The 16,917-nt window shown below is 36.6% G+C and overlaps 1 protein-coding gene across 3 annotated transcripts in view; it reads right to left on the bottom strand.

Annotated features, from left to right (window-relative positions):
- twin (CCR4-NOT transcription complex subunit 6-like twin) overlaps window positions 1-16,917 on the bottom strand; it is a 447,613-nt gene that overhangs the window by 241,562 nt on the left and 189,134 nt on the right. For all 3 annotated transcript variants that reach the window (XM_090370609.1, XM_090370608.1, XM_090370610.1), the window contains exon 6: window positions 10,379-10,444. In XM_090370609.1, coding sequence (XP_090226735.1) covers window positions 10,379-10,444 — 66 coding nt within the window. The remainder of the gene's footprint in view (window positions 1-10,378; window positions 10,445-16,917) is intronic.

Raw genomic sequence — 16,917 nt, forward strand, 5'->3', positions numbered from 1 at the left:
TGAAAATTGCATATTTTTTTTTTTTTTTTTTTTTTTTTGTAACTTAGTTATGCACATAGTATAAGTATTCAGTGGCAATTTATATTATGTGCCTATTCTATACTTGGCAAGCTCAGGTGAGCGACTGACATAATTTAATGAAGTCAAATGATCAGAGACAAAATTTTAACAATGCGAATTTGAAGAAAGCTTTGGATTTCCTAATAATATAAGTATGATTTTTGCTAACTAAATTATCTAAAAATGTAGACAGAAATCATGCTTAAATAATTTTATCAGTAGCTCTGATCCATCCCTTCACAAAGTAACAGCCACCTGCATTAAACCAAAATGTAAGCCTATATTGCCGGATTGTCTGGTGGGTAGCCTATCTGCCTAAGAAATGAACGTAGTGGGTTTGAATCATGCCTCAATATGGTAGTTATAATTTTCCAGTATTTTTCAATGTGAGATATAAATGATGCAATATGATTCAGCAACTGACTCACCTTAAAACGTAAAAATGTACTACTGTTTAATACTATGAGCAAGTGCTGAATGTCTCACAAAATGAATAAATTTATGTTGTAAAATACACGGAAACAATGTTAACAATACAGAAAAGATAAAAAAAGCACAATACACTAATGTGGTATCTACAATGCTGCTTTTTTTTTTTTTTTTTTTTTTTTTGAAGTCCAGCCAAGCTATATCCTCTCTGCCCTTGTACGATCAGCTACACACTGAGAAACCTTTACAAACTACTGAATTTTTGATAATTGCTATTATAATAACTTAAAATTTCTAAAAACTATTAAATATAAAAATCTACTTTAATTGATATTCTAAACTAATAACTCATGAACAAATCTAGAGAGCTTAACATAATAATTGTAATCCGAAGCAAAATTCTCTGCACAATGTAAACAGGTTACAAGGAGAGAAGGGTTCGATGATATACAGGAATTTTGTGAGCAGGGACAAGGAGGCAATTATCCCATTGTATAATGCAACAGCATGCCATCTTGAGTACTGCATACAGGTTTCATTTTATGAAGTATGTGGGTCACTGATGAATCTGAAGTACTCATTAAAAGAACAAATACTGACATTGTAGGGATACCAGAGACGTGGTGTCACTCAAACATAAGTGATGCAGAATTTGAATATGGGAGGTGGATATACAGATAGGACAGGATAAGAGAGGGGGTTATCCTGTTAGTTAAGACACAAAATCTAAGGCAGTGCATCCAGTTGACATGGGTAGCCAGGCCAGTGCAATGTTGAGTCAGTTTGGTCTCACATAAGCACTGGGAAAACAGAAATGAGAGTAGGGGTGTGTTATGAGCCTAATGACTCTGATGAGTAAAACAAACAACTGTACAGAGAAACAGAGTGAGTCAGTAAATCAGAATGTCTTATAATGGGAGATTTTAACTTTCCAGATATCGACTGGAACTTGAATCACTTGCTCACTAGCAAGATTTTTTTGTGGATTTATTGGATTACTATTTTTTACAGCAACATGTTCGAGAGGTAACCAGAGCTGATAATTAGATCAAGTAATACTCTAGATCTAATTATCAGCAGTGACTATTCATGCATTAAGAATCTGCAGATAAAGGAAGCACTAGATGGCAATAATCACAGTGTACTGAGGTGGGATTTACATAAAGAAATAACTACTAGAATGAGTACAGAGAAGGGCAACAAGATTAGTGAGTGGAAAAAAGGGTTGCTGTTACCAAGATAGGCTTAAGTTCTGCAAATTGCAGCTTCTGGAGACTAGGCACCTGCCAGGTGATCTAATTGAGGAGTATAAGGCCTTGAATGGTGTTTGAGCAAGCTCAATGCTGATGGTATTCTTCCTGTTGCTCAGATTTCACACCAGAGTGTACATAAATTCAAACTGAGAAAAGTCAGTTGAAGAACAGATGTGAGGAAATTTGCCTTTAGTCAGTGGATGGTTGAACAAACGTCCATTCGTCATTGTGGAAGTTGTCAGCTTAAATGAATTCAAGGGTGAGCTAGACAAACGTTTGGAGTGAATGGATGGATGAAACCGGAAGGGATTTTTTTTTTCTTTTGGCTGATGCTATATAAGCTTGCTTTTTTGCATTATATGCCTCTATTAATGCTAATGGTGTCAAGGGCTTTTGCTTTCTTAAGGATAACTATGGTCTCAGAGAGTTTTTATATTCTATACAGTGGGAAGAGCAACTGATGATGCTACCAACAAGAAATTCTAAATGGGAAGCATTCAGGGAAATAATCGTAAAAGCTACTAATCTTTTCATACCAATTCAGAAATAACATTCAAGTCCCAGACCTAAATGACTGTCAGATAACGTGAGGAGAGTTGTGGTAGAGAAGAAAAATGTATCTAAATTATTAGGGGATACATAAGTCAAAAAGGAGGTTAGGCATGGTAAAGCAGATTATGAGAAGTCTCTGAAAAGGAATGCAGAGAAAAGCAGCAAGGACTTTATTACTTATTCTAACAGGAGAAAAGGTTGAACCACATTGGTCCATTTGATTTTGATGGTTTCACTGTTAATGACCCTGCTCAGGTTGCCAAATCGTTATGCTGCATCCAAATTAGCAGAGGCATATGATGCAAGCAAGCAAAGCTTATATAGCATCAGCCAAAAAAAAAAAACTACCCACTTCGCTTCTCTACTTCTGCCTTGAACTTATTTAAGTTGTCAACCTGGACTATGACAGATGGAAGTTTGTTCCAACTATCAACCACCTGCTGGCTAAAGGCAAATTTCTGAACATCCATTCTAACAATTGTCTTTCCTCAATTTGAATTTATGTCCCCTCAGGTGAGTAATCTGAGCAAGAATCCCATCAGCATTGAGCTTGTTCAAATCAGTCACGGCCTTATACACCTCAATTAGATCATCTCGCAGGTACCTAGTCTCCAGATGCTGCAATTTGAAGAACTTAAGCCTGTCTTGGTAACAGCAACCCGTAGTTCCATTCAGCAATCTCATTGTCCTTCTCTGTACTCATTCCAGCAGCAATACATCCTTCCCAAAATGAAACCTCCAGACCTGTATACTCAAGGTCTGGAGGTTTCATTTGTCCCCTTGTATAAGGCAATGGGCAGGCCTGTACTCAAGGCCTGCCCATTGCCTTATACAAGGGGACAACCACATCCTTATCCCTGCTAACAAAATTCCTGTATATCATTGACAAGACACCATGAGCTACTCTTGCAACCTATCTGCACTGTTCAGAAAACTTCATATCTGACTGCACAATTACTCCCAGGTCTTTTTCATTCTCCACTAACCTGAGTGTAATACCACACAGTTGGTACGTTAATCTCCGGTTACTGCTATCCATATATAGTACTTTATATTTCTCAATGTTAAACTTCAGTTGCCACCTCCCGGCCCATTTACTAAATTTATCTAGATCCTGTTGCAGTAGTATATTGTCATTAACAACCCTACCAACCTTCGTACTGTCTGCAAACTAGGACATTAACCATGATATACCTTCATCAATATCATTGATAAATACAGAAAACAAGAGCCCCAACACCGAACCCTGGGGAACTCCACTAAAAACATTAGTACACAAAGAGCAGTATCCATTGCCTACCACTCTGTCGTCGCCCACTCAACGATCCCTTTATCCATAGCAGCAGTTTGCCCTGAATGCCATACTGCTACAATTTGTGCAGTAGTCTTCTGTGTGCAACAGTATCAAAAGCTTTCCTAAAATCCAAGTATATGATATCAAAATTATTTTTTGCATCCAGTTCCTTTGTGACCACATCACAGTATCCAATGAAATTTGTCAGAGAAGACTTCCCCTTAACAAACCTATGCTATCTGAACCATAACTGAATATTGTCTAGATGATCCTGTAGTGCTTCTTTAACCAGTGATTCAATTATTTTCCCTGAAACAGAAGTTAAACTAATAGGTCTGTAATTACTTTTGACACCCTTTGATCCCCATTTGTAAATTGGGGATACAGTTGCATATCACAAGTCTGTGGGGACCTCCCTTGAGTTCAAGGATGCTCTCATAATTAAGGCTAGGGGTTTGCTTACTTTGTTTGTTGCCTCTTTCAATATAACTGAATAGATCCCATCAACCCCAGGTGTCTTTCTTTCTTATGTTCAACTTCAACAATTTCTCCTCCACTTTGCTCTCAGTAATTACAATGTCATTTAACTCCCTGCTAGAGTTTGATAAGCTTCTGGCCTAAACTTCTCTACAGACTTCGTGTGTGAATGTAGATGCAAAATACTCATTCAGTTTGTTTGCTATCCCCACAGGATCATCAACAATCGAACCACTGATATCATGTGGACCAATCTAATTTATCCCCTTCCTTGTAGAGTTTACAAAAGTAAAGAAGTCTTTGTCTTTGCTGTTTTTCTTTGCATCCTTTGCCAAAAATTTCTCATAATCTGCCTTTGCTTACCTAACCTCCTTTGTGATTTGATTACAGACCAGCTTATATCTATCACAGTCGTCTGTGTCACCTGATAATTTATATGTATCCCATGCATTTTTCTTCTCTGCCACATTTCATTAGTTCATCTGCCATCCATGTAGGTCTAAACCTTGAACAGTAATTCTTAATTGGAACAAAAAGCCTAACAGCTTCCAAGATTACTTCCTTAAATGCTTCCCATTTAGAATTTACTGTTGATAAAATGTTGGTCCCATATGATAGAATTTAAAAACTGTCTGAGACCACTGTAGCTACCTTTACGAAAGCAAAAACCCTTCTCTTTATCTCCGATGGTAGTTACACCTTTGAGGTAAATCCCACAAAAGAACACCATGATCACTGCCACCTAGTAGTTCCTTTATCTGCAGATTCTTAATGCATGAAGAATCACTGCTGGTAATCAGATCAAGAGTATTACTCCCTCTAGTTGCCTCTCAAACATGCTGCTGCTGTAAAAAACAATCATACAATAAATCCATAAAAGTCTTACTACTGTGCGAGTGTCCAATCCACAAGTTCCAGTCAATATCTCAGAAGTTAAATTAACCCATTATAAGACAATCTGATGTACTGGCCCACTATTTCTCTGTACAGTTGTTCATTGTACTCATCAGAGTTGGTAATACACTCCTACTCTCATTTTTACTTTCCCAGTGCTTATGTCACACCAAACTGACTCAATACTGGGCTGTCCACCAAAGTGAACTGGATGCACTTCCTTAGATTCTGTGTGTTCTTAACTAACAGCATAATCCTTCCTCCCTCCTTTCCTATTCTGTCTGTACACATTATCCTCCCCAAATTCCAATTCTGCATTCCTTATATCGCATTAGCATTAGTAGAGGCATTTGATGCAAGAAAGCAAGCTTATGCAGCATCAGCCAAAAAAAAAAAAAAAAAAACCACTTCCACTTCACCCCTCTGTTCGTTCAAAATACCTGTCCAGCTGAGCCTTAAACTTATTTAGGCTATCAACCTCCACCACAAGGGATGGAAGTCTGTTCCACCAACCAACCACCCGCTGGCTAAAGGCAAATTTCCGCACGTCTATCCTACATCTGTCTTTCCTCAATTTGAATTTATGCCCTCTCAGGTGATTATTCTGAGCTAGAGGAAGAATCCCATCAGCATTGAGCATGCTTAAACCATTCAAGGCTTTATACACCTCTATCAGATCACCTCGCTGGTGCCTAGTCTCCAGACACTGTAATTTGCAAAACTTAAGCCTTTCTTCGTAAGAACACCCCTTTGTTCCATTCACTAATCTTGTTGCCCTTCTCTGTACTCGTTCCAGCAGCTCTACATCCTTCTTGAAATGAGGCCTCCAGACCTGTATACAGTACTCTAGGTGTGGCCTGACCATCGCCTTATACAATGGAATAATCACCTCCTTATCCCTGCTGGAAAAATTCCTGTATATCATTGACAATACTCCATGAGCTACTCTTGCAGCCCGTCTGCACTGCTCAGAGAACTTCATATCTGCCTGCACAACCACCCCCAAGTCCCTTTCATTCTCTACCACTGTCAGTGTTGTACCACAGAGTTGATACGTTGCTCTGGGGTTGCTGTTTCCCATGTGTAGTACTTTACATTTGTCAATGTTAAACTTCATTTGCCACCTCTCAGCCCACTGCTCAACCTTTCCAGATCCTGTTGCAGCAGCATAGTGTCAGTAGTATCCTTGACAACCCTGCCAACCTTTGTATCGTCTGCAAACTTGGACATTAAGCCCGATATACCATCATCAATATCATTTATAAATACAGAAAACAATAATGGACCCAACACTGAGCCCTGAGGGACTCCACTAATGACATCAGTCCACGATGAGCAGTGTCCATTGATTACCACTCTCTGTCTTCTCCCCCTCAACCACCCCTTTATCCATAGCAGCAATTTGCCTCCAATGTCACACTGCTCCAATTTGTGTAGCAGTCTTCCATGTGCAACAGTATCAAAAGCCTTTCTAAGATACAAGTATATAATATCAAAGTTATTCCCTGCATCCAGTTCTTTTGTGACTGCATCATAGTATCCAATGGTCAGCAAGACTTCCCCTTAACAAAACCATGCTGTGTCTGAGCTATAACTGAAGTCTTGTCTAAATGTCCTGCAGTGCTTCTTTAACCAGTGCCTCCATTAATTTTCCTGGAACAGAAGTTAAGCTCACAGGTCTATAATTACTTGTGTCAGCCTTTGATCCTCCTTTGTGAATTGGGGTCACATTTGCACATTTCCAGTCTATGGGTACCTCTCCTGAGTCCAAGGAAGCTCTCATAATTATGGCTAAGGGTTTGCTTACTTCCTTTGCTGCCTCCTTTAATATAACTGGATAGATCCCATCCACCCCGGGTGCCTTTCTTGTGTTTATCTTCAACAGTTTCTCCTCCACTTTACTCCCAGTTATTTCAAGATTCTGTAGCTTACTGCTAGAGTTGAATACACCTCTGGCATTCCCCTCGCTGAATAACTCCTCATGTGTCAATGTCGATGCAAAATATTCATTTAGTTTGTTAGCCACCTGAGCAGGATCATCAACACTTGACCCATCAATATCAAGTGGACCAATCTGATTCATCCCCTTCCTTCTAGAGTTTACATAAGTAAAGAACTCTTTGCTGTTTTTCTTTGCATCCCTTGCCAAGGATTTCTCGTAATCTGCCTTCGCCTGCCTAACCTCCTTTGTAACTTGGTTGCATATCAACTTGTATCTATCATAGGCTTCTGTGTCATGTGTTAATTTGTATGTATCCCATGCATTTTTCTTCTCTGCCATATGCCTCATTAGTTCATCTGACATCGATTTTGGCCTAAACCTTGAACAATATTTCTTAGTTGGTATGTAAAGCCTAGTAGCTTCCAAGATAAGTTCTTTGAATGCTTCCCATTTTGAATTTGCTGTTGGTAACATCATCAGTTGGTCCCACTGTATAGAATTTAAATACTGTCTCAGTCCATCGTAGTCGCCTTTACGGAAGCAATAACCCTTCCCTTTACCCCTAATGGTAGTTACCTCTTTGAGTAAATCCAACTTCAGCACACTGTGATCACTGCCACCTAGTGGTTCATTTATCTGCAGATTCTTAATGCATGAAGAATCACTGCTGATAATCAAATCAAGAGTATTACTCCCTCTAGTTGCCTCCCGAACATGCTGATGTAGAAAACAATCATCCAATAAATCCACAAAAGCCCTGCTAGTGTGTGAGTAACCAGCCCCCAAAATCCAGTCAATATCTGGGAAATTAAAATCTCCCATTATAAGACACTCTGATTTACTGGCCCACTCTATTTCCCTGTACAGTTCCTTATTATACTCATCAGAGTCATTAGGCCTATAGCACACTCCTACTCTCAATTTTGATCTCCCAATGTTTATGTCACACCAAACTGACTCCACACTGCACTGTCCAGCGATGTCGACTGGCTTCACTTCCTTGGTTTTTATGTGTTTCTTAACTAATAGCATAACACCTCCCCCCCTTCCTATCCTGTCTATCCTTTCTGTAGACGTTGTACTCCTCAAATTGCAGTTCCGCATCCCTTATATCTGTGTGACACCACGTCTCTGATATCCCAACAATATCTGCCTTCGATGTTTTGAGCAATACCTCAAATTCATCAAATTTATTTACTAAACTCCTAGCATTGGTGTACACGCAAGAGATGTTATGACACCACATCTCTGATATTCCAACAATATCTTGCTTTGAGGTCTTGACCAGCACCTCAAATTCATCAAATTTATTTACTATAATTGATGAATTTGAGCATTGGTGTGAATGCAAGTATACATGCACCTGTTCTTACTCTTAGTTATCCTAAAACTGCTCATGTATTTACTTGTACTATGATGACTCCCAGTAGTCCTAGAAATCCCCAGAAACTTGCTTTCCAGGCTACTGCTCATTCCAATAACAGTGCAAGAATCATTTCCACCTCTGCCTATGGCTACTGTTAATCTATTAGTCTGTGAATTTCCCCCTGCCAAGCTAGCAGTTTTCAGACCAACCTATCACTGCCTTGATAGCATCAGCAAATATTCCTACACCCTTTCTGTTTATATTTAAGTGTATCTCATCCCTGTAGAAGCAGTCTGTCCTATTAACAAGCACAGATCACACAAAAAAAATTTTGCACCATGAGCCTTGCACAATCTCTCCAGACCAAATTGATTGACAAAGCTCTCATCATATATTCCCTCCTATCGTGTCTGGGCATAATTGCAGGCACTTTCCAATTTAACCCGAACTCTCTACTTTTTTCCATCATTGATCCATTCTTTAGCTTTAGCATTAGTTGAAGCATGTGATGCAAGAAAGCAAGCTTATATAGCATCAGCACCAAAAAAAAAAAAAAAATTCCCATTTCACCAATCAGGTCACTCCCAATGTTTGTCTCATTCAGCCTTAAATTTATTTAAGCTATCAACTTCTACAACAACAGATGGAAATCTGTTCCAGCAATCAACTACCCGCTGGCTAAAGGCAAACTTCCGCATATCTATTCTACAACTGTCTTTCCTCAATTTGAATCTTAATCTAAGCAAGCGGAAGTATCCCATCAGCATTGAGCCTGCTCAAACCATTCAAGGCCTTGTATACCTCAATCAGATCACCTTGTAGGTGCCTAGACACTGCAGTTTGCAGAACTTAAGCCTTTCTTCATAAGAGCACACCCCCTTTGTACCCTTCTCTGTACTCATTCTAGCAACTCTACATCCTTCCAGACCTGTATGCAGTACTCAAGGAGTGGCCTGATACAATATAAGCTTGCTTTCTTGTATCATGTGCCTCTACTAATGCTAATGTTTCTGGCACTTCTTGCTGTTCTTATACTATCACAGTTTTCCTTATTAAAATTGTGAACAGTTCCATTCTGCTAACTTTTCAGAGGTGGGTTATTATTAGGTGCATTAGTGCCTCTGTCTCATGATGATATTCCCATACACACTGAATCTCTTTTAAAGTTTTCATACTTCCAATACCATTTCAGAATATACATTTCCTTTCCTTAATGTTAGTTGATTATTCTTCATACTCAATGAATTCCCAGTAGATCTGCAATGTAAAAAAAACTTATTAGCTTTATAATTAACTTTTTATTCAAATTAGCCATTCTATCTACAAAATATAGCTATTTACAGTACTTATACACAATCTGGCCTACCATGTATATGCAAACCAGCTAATGTACATCATTATAGACATAGCATAATGATCCTTTAACACTTTCACTGCTCACTTTTCTGACAATAGTTTAGACCTAGGATTTAAAACTGGGGATTGAGTTAATTTGGACTGGAAAAAGCAGAAACATTTTTGGGCTTTCTTTTCACTATAACTGAATTACTCAGTCCCCAGTGAAGGTTGTTTGAAAAAATATCTGGTTTTATTTCTGTCAAATTGGAAGAAAAAGTAGGGTGGTTCCCCCTTCAAGTGGATTAAAATCCAAAACCTGTTATTTGCATCCAAGAAGAAGTGAGTGTATTAATGGCCATAATCACCTTGGCACTTCTCTTTAATCAACACAACCCAGCTCACCAAAGCCATAAATTTCTCCATAATTAATATCCACATGAAGCAATCAATTCCATCAGAAGAATAAATAAGAACATTGTAGAATATTGATTTTAATGACTAAATTAATCCTGTGAAATAATTATCTAAATGAAAATATTACATTCTAATCTTAGCCAACTGGCCAAAAAATTACAACAGTACAAGCTGAAAGTATAAGAAAATTAATAGAATAATCAATTGCACATAGCAAATGAATGCTGATTAAGAATCATTCTACCTTCAGATTATTACATTATTATAAATTGACGGCATAACTGATAAGTGAAACATGTGATCATATACTATAAATTGACGGCATAACTGATAAGTGAAACATGTGATCATATACTTACATGTGGATCTTGATTCTGGATGAGATAAAGATATCCATGGCCTCTGCGGAGGATGAGAAGCAGTAACTATAAAATATCAGTTCCTTAATTTTCTGAACAAATAACCAATATTTTTTAATAAAAACTGAAAAAAATCAACCATTATGTTTTCTAAATCTGTGCTCTGCTTACACCGGATATAGCTGCCTATTGTCTACATTTAGTGTGTTACATTAAACATCAGTTATTACATACACTGTAATTGTGTGAACAAATTAATGTACCAAGTGAAGGAAAATCTCATATCACTTATCTGATCTTAAATTAAGGTTGATTCTCCTTGGGGTGGTACATTAATTATATAGAAAGAGAGCACATACATGTACATATACAGAATGAGAGCACATATTCCAGAGCTGTGAAAAATCAGTGCTCTGAAATATGTGCTCATTCTCTGCTGAATGAGCAGAGAATGAGAATGTCTGGAAATGTTTCTGTAACGTCTGGAAATGTTTTGAGCCTGACTTGTTCAGAGATTCTCAAGGTGTAATGCATAGGCACCAGTGGTTTGAGGGCTTCCCACAGGTGTTCTGTGAAAACAACCGGAATTACAAAAAAAAAAAAAAAAAATTTAATTTCTTGCTGTATTTCCTTGTATTAAAATTTGAATTCCAGATCATCATCATCATCAGCCATTTTCAATCCACTGCAGGATGAAGGCCTCTCCAGCAACTTTCCAGTTCCTTCTGTTTTGAGCACTGGCCATCCATTTACTACTCAAAAACTCATGAATTTCATCTATCCATCTCTGCTTTTGTCTTCCAGGTTTTCTTCTAGCTCCTCTTGGGTACCATTCTGTTATTTTCTTAGTCCATCTGTCATCATGTCTTCGAGCTATGTGTCCTGCCCAAGACCATTTTAGTTCTTTAGTTTTGATAAGAATGTCCTTTACTTGAGTTTGCTGCCTAATCCATGTGTTTCTCTTCTTATCAAACAGTCTGATTCCCAATATAATTCGTTCCATTCTTCGCTGTGTAGTTTTCAGCTTCTCTTCCATTCTTTTGGTGAGTGCCCAATTCGTTCCATTCTTCGCTGTGTAGTTTTCAGCTTCTCTTCCATTCTTTTGGTGAGTGCCCAAGTTTCACTTCCATAAGTCATGGTGGGGAGTATACATTGATTCATTATTTTACGTTTCAGACAAACTGGGATATTGCTCTTCAGTATGTGACTATATTTCCTGAATGCTATCCATCCAAAATTTATTCTTCTCTTGACTTCCAGCCATTTATCATTATTACAGCTAATAACTTGTCCCAGATAAGTATATGACTCCACCTTTTCAATTACTGCTCCTTCAATCATTATTTCCCTTTCCGTGGCATACTTGTTCATCATTACTTTTGTTTTAGCTATATTCATCTTTAGTCCAAAATCCTTACTAACTGTGCATAACTGATTAAGATTTTCCTCTAATTCTTTGGGATCGTGGCTTATGACCACAATGTCATCTGCAAATCGTAAATGGTTTAGGTACTCTCCGTTCACATTGACTCCTTTCTGCGACCAGTCTAATCTTCTGAAAGCTTCCTCAAGGGCAGCAGTAAACAGCTTCGGAGATATTGTGTCTCCTTGTTGAACTCCTTTCTCGATTTTAAATTTCCTACTGTCTTTGTCTAGTCTAATAAAGGATGTAGCACTCTCATATATTTTCTTCAAAATCATAATATATGGAGTATCTATGCCTTGTCTTTCCAGTGCCCGAAACATTGCCTTATGCTGTATGGAGTCAAATGCCTTTTCATAATCCACAAATGCCAGGCATAATGGTGTTTTATATTCATTTGCTTTCTCCATTAGCTGTGATATTACGTGAAGGTGATCCACAGTTGAGAATCCTGTCCTAAAGCCAGCTTGCTCTTTCGGTTGATTCTCATCAAGTATTCTTTCTAATCTGTTAGTAATGACCCTTGTGAACAACTTGTAGATATGGGATAACAAGCTAATTGGTCTATAATTTCCAATTTCTGATTTATCTCCTTTCTTATGCAGCAAAACTATGATTGCACACCCCGCCACCTCTCAAGGCCTCTACTACACTTAACATAAGATTACCATAATGTACAGCTGCCAACTTTTAACTTGCAAAAAGGCTGGAGATCAGGCATTTGAAAGCAGGAGGAAAATGGGATATTTTTTGGAAAAGCACGTTTTTTTAAGTTCACATTGCAATAGAAATAAAATTTAAACGACAAAATACACATTTCATATTGAAATAAGCCAAAAGATTGCTTACCAGTACAGTATGCTTTAAAAATTACTTTTTTTGGATATTTATTAGTCATCAATTTTATGCTGATTTTGATTGATTCAAGAAAGACATCATTTAATTTGTCCTCTCCAGAAATTTTTAGTCAGTTTAGTTCATAAGAATGGCCCTGATGCCTAAATATCCTTATATTTCAAGCTTCCTTGTGCACTTCTCAGTTCCCCAACCAAGGACCACTGTACATCCAGTATTTCTTCTTTCATAATAACATCCGGTAGGTTTTCACAATGAAAGTTATGGAACTAATATCAATTTCCAAAATGTAAGTGGAAGATTTGAGTTGGTAAAATAAATTTGCACATAACATTCTTTAAGATGTCTAGTATGGAATAATCACCTCAGTACAGGGATGTGAGGCACATTGAATTGAAGAGATATGTTTGGATTTTCAAACAGTGGCACATTTGGTGTTTTCTGCTATTTGAAAATCTAAATATTCAAATGGGAATTTTCAAAAAGTGGGAAGAAAGGTTGCTCTTGGCAAGAAAGGCTTCAGTTCTGCTAAATGCATCATCTGTAAAATAGGCACCTGCAAGGAGATATGAATGAGATATTTAAGGACTTGAATAGATTAGCAAGTTCAACACTGATGGAATCCTTATTCTTGCTCAGAATAGGCACATGAGGGGCCATAAATTCAAACTGAGTAAAGCTGATTGAAGGATAGATGAACAGAAATTTTCCCTAAGCCAGTGGGTGGTCATTGCTGGAACAAATTTCTAGCTGACGTTAAAGTGTTTGTATAAATTCAAGGAAGATTCAGACAAAATATTAGAGAGGATAAACAAATGATATGGAAAGTTTTTTTTTTTTTTTTTTTTTTTTGATGCTGTATAAGCTTGCATTTGCCACTACTAATACTGGAAACTTGCCCACAAAAAATTTTAAATTTGAAAATAACCCACTGCCAAATGTGAAATTTGTGCTACCTTATAAAACCACCTCATGGGAAATTATGCAGCATACAATCATGCAGCGGTGGGCAGAATGAATCTTCTCTTCTTGTTTTAGACTCTCCACAACCTTGGCAGTAAAAATGCCTATGACTAAGCCTTCTGGTTTACTTTGTTATGGTAATCACTTTCCAAAATGGAAGTGGAAGATTCAAAAACTGTTGGTAAAATAAATTTGCACATAATACTCTTCAAATTATCTAGAAGTGGTGACCTCAGTACATGAAAGTGACATACATTGGATTGAGAAGCTACATGCAAATTTTCAACCATTGGTATAACATTTAAAAGAAACAAGAAAACTACTTTATTCAAGCAAAAAGAGAGAGAGACATAAACAGACTTTCTGTGCAATGTGATATAACTAGATTTATCAGCTTTCTTGGCCTATTTAGAACTGCTTCCACCAGAAATTTGCAATTCAGTTCTTTTAAATAAGTTCATTCATTTGTTTTTCAAAACTTTTGGATCACGAACTGGAACTGAACACGAGTAGCAAGCAACACCCACTAGTGATTCAATTTGATAAGTGAAAAGACCTCTTCTTTAAACAGCCTTGTCAAAGGTTGCCAGTCTATTCATATAATAAACCAAAGACAACCAACATATACATATATGCTTCAAAATGTTTTTACTTCAGTGGCATGCATCAGCTGAAACTGCTTAAATCTAGTTTTCCTTTTTAGCATTTCTTTTTTTAGATAATAGTAAATGTATACACCAAATATTTATCCACTTTAAAAGAAAAGCATGCAGACTCAAATTAATAAGATGAGGATATCCTATTACCATCAATTGCTCAATCTCTTCTTTTAATACCATTGATACTCATGTTTTGAGGCTTACCATAACAGATGCATTATCAACCCTAAGTGAAATCTCACAATTACAGGATGTTCAGAAGTTATTCACATGGTGAAATTATCAGTACCACCCATGTTGTACCTGTAGAGTCACCATCCAATGCAGGCACTGAGAGCAAGGAGCTTTCAATTTGACAATTTTTTTTTATTAAAAAAGTCACCACAGTGAGATGTAGCTTGGAATTACCTCAATTACTGCTAAATGCAGCAATTGAAAATGGTCCATTTTCATTTCTCAGATTTTGAAATCTTCTTTTAGTGCCCATCAGTTTCACTAACAATCTATTATTTATGTTTTTCCACAACTGTATTTTTTACAATTTCACTATTGGGAAACGTTCCTGAAGATTATGCGCTAGACAAAAAATGAAAATAAACATTTGGCATGTATGACATCATTGTTATGAAATGCAGCATCTATTTTGGGCATTTCTTTCTATGCACTGTATACTGTCTTTATGCTTATTTGTTTTTAAATGTCTGATGTCGTCACATCTTCCACTGTCAGAAATTGAAAAAAATCACATCTGCATACATAACACCAAATAAACCGTTACCACTTCATCTTCAAATCTTTCATCACATGGAAAATCTTGCATCTTATTTCTTTGGCATCTTATTGAAAGATATTGTTAATTAGCTTTGCACTACACAATTGAAACAAATGAAATGAAATGAAATGAATGCAAATAACATTTCTATTTTGCAATTGAAACTATCACAGCACAATTGATGGCTAATTCATTAAGAAAAATAAGCAGAAATTTGCAAAATTTTTAAAAAACTAGTTTTAATATAGTCTTACTATCTTTTAAAAACTGTATACCATTTCTTTAACAAGTTTTTAACTTGCTAGTACCTAATATCTTCAACACTACTACTACAATTAAAAAAAAAATTTTAAAGCAAAAGGCCTATACATCTTTATCTTAATTACTATCTTTGCTTTTTTTTCAGCTATTAGCTTTCTATGAATAATAATATCCTTTTAACATAATACACTAAAAATAACACAAGTTAGCCTAACCTCCTTATGTCTTGAAGACAGTGTTGTGCTATGATATACACTCTGCTACATGTGTCGTGACACCTAGATGGTTTCCTTTATATCATTTATTGGGAAATAACAGCTATCTCTATTCAGATTTTAATTTTCAAATCCTGAATTGTGGTTGGAAAAAGAAGAAATCAGAAGCCAAATCAAGACAGTGTGGAGGCCAAGAAATTTCTCCAAATCAAAAAAGATGTCCTGGGAATAAGTTTTGCAACTGAGTGAAGAATCCAAAAACAGGACACATAAGTAATTCTTATCTATTCTGACCAATGTTGAAATAACTTGTAATGTTGGTTGGCCATGTCTTTCCATATGTATTCTAATCTGTTTCCACTTATCCCATCATCCTGAGCCACATCTATAAATACTCACCTCTTTGATATAAGTTCTTACAGTTGAGAAAGCCAGCATATTGATACTGAAAACTTAAGTGTTTAATCCTATTTGTTTATTTTTTATGTTTTTAGACTGAATATAAATATTTTAACTTTTTAGTTTTATTTAAAGATTTTGACTGTATAAATTATTTCAAAGCTGGTTGACAGAGGCAAGAATTACTTATGTAAGTTTTGTAATGATTCAACAAAACTAGCTTTGTGGGAAGTGACTTTGCCATAGAAACCAAACATTCTGATTGCCAAGAGAGCATAATTCAGAAACTAGATAGGTTGTTACATTCTCATTTTGGTAGTTTCAAAAAGCAGGGTCCGATCACAGAAAAGGATGAAATACCAACTAAACAGTTACCTTAGCTTTATAATAGCAGTTACCTTAGCTTTATAATAGAAGCTTGATGAATTCACACAGCTTTTCTTGTGCCTAATAACAACAGTCCTGTTTATTTATAAACCCCAAATTGTGAAAATGTCTCACCGGACATTATCAGCTCATTTAAGATGTTTGAAATATTAGTTTTTAAACTTTGAAAATTCCATACAGCCAACTGCATATGATTCAATATTTTTGGTTTCTGATAATTCTTCCACAACAGATCTTGTATAAATGAACTTACACTGTTGTAATATTCTTCTAAAACTTCTTCCAAAATGTTAAGTGTTTCAGCGGGCTGCTAACTTATTGGCATTGAATAAAAATTATTGCTAGTATCTAATATCTTCATATAAAATATCAAAGCAGAAGGCCTATATAACCTTATCTTAATTACTATCTTTGCTTTTTTTCAGCTATCAGAATGCTGATGGGATCCTTCCACTTGTTCAGATTACGAACCTAAGGGGGCATAAATTCAAATTAAGAAAAGACAGAGGTAGAATAGATGTGCGGAAATTTGCCTTTAGCCACCGGGTGGTTAATTGCTGGAACAAACTTCCACCTGTTGTTGTGGAAGTTGATAGGTTGAATAA

The sequence above is a fragment of the Mastigoproctus giganteus genome, chromosome 3 (genome assembly GCF_048544385.1).
Source record: "Mastigoproctus giganteus isolate SK-2022 chromosome 3, ASM4854438v1, whole genome shotgun sequence".
In the NCBI taxonomy this organism is placed as follows: domain Eukaryota; kingdom Metazoa; phylum Arthropoda; class Arachnida; order Uropygi; family Thelyphonidae; genus Mastigoproctus; species Mastigoproctus giganteus.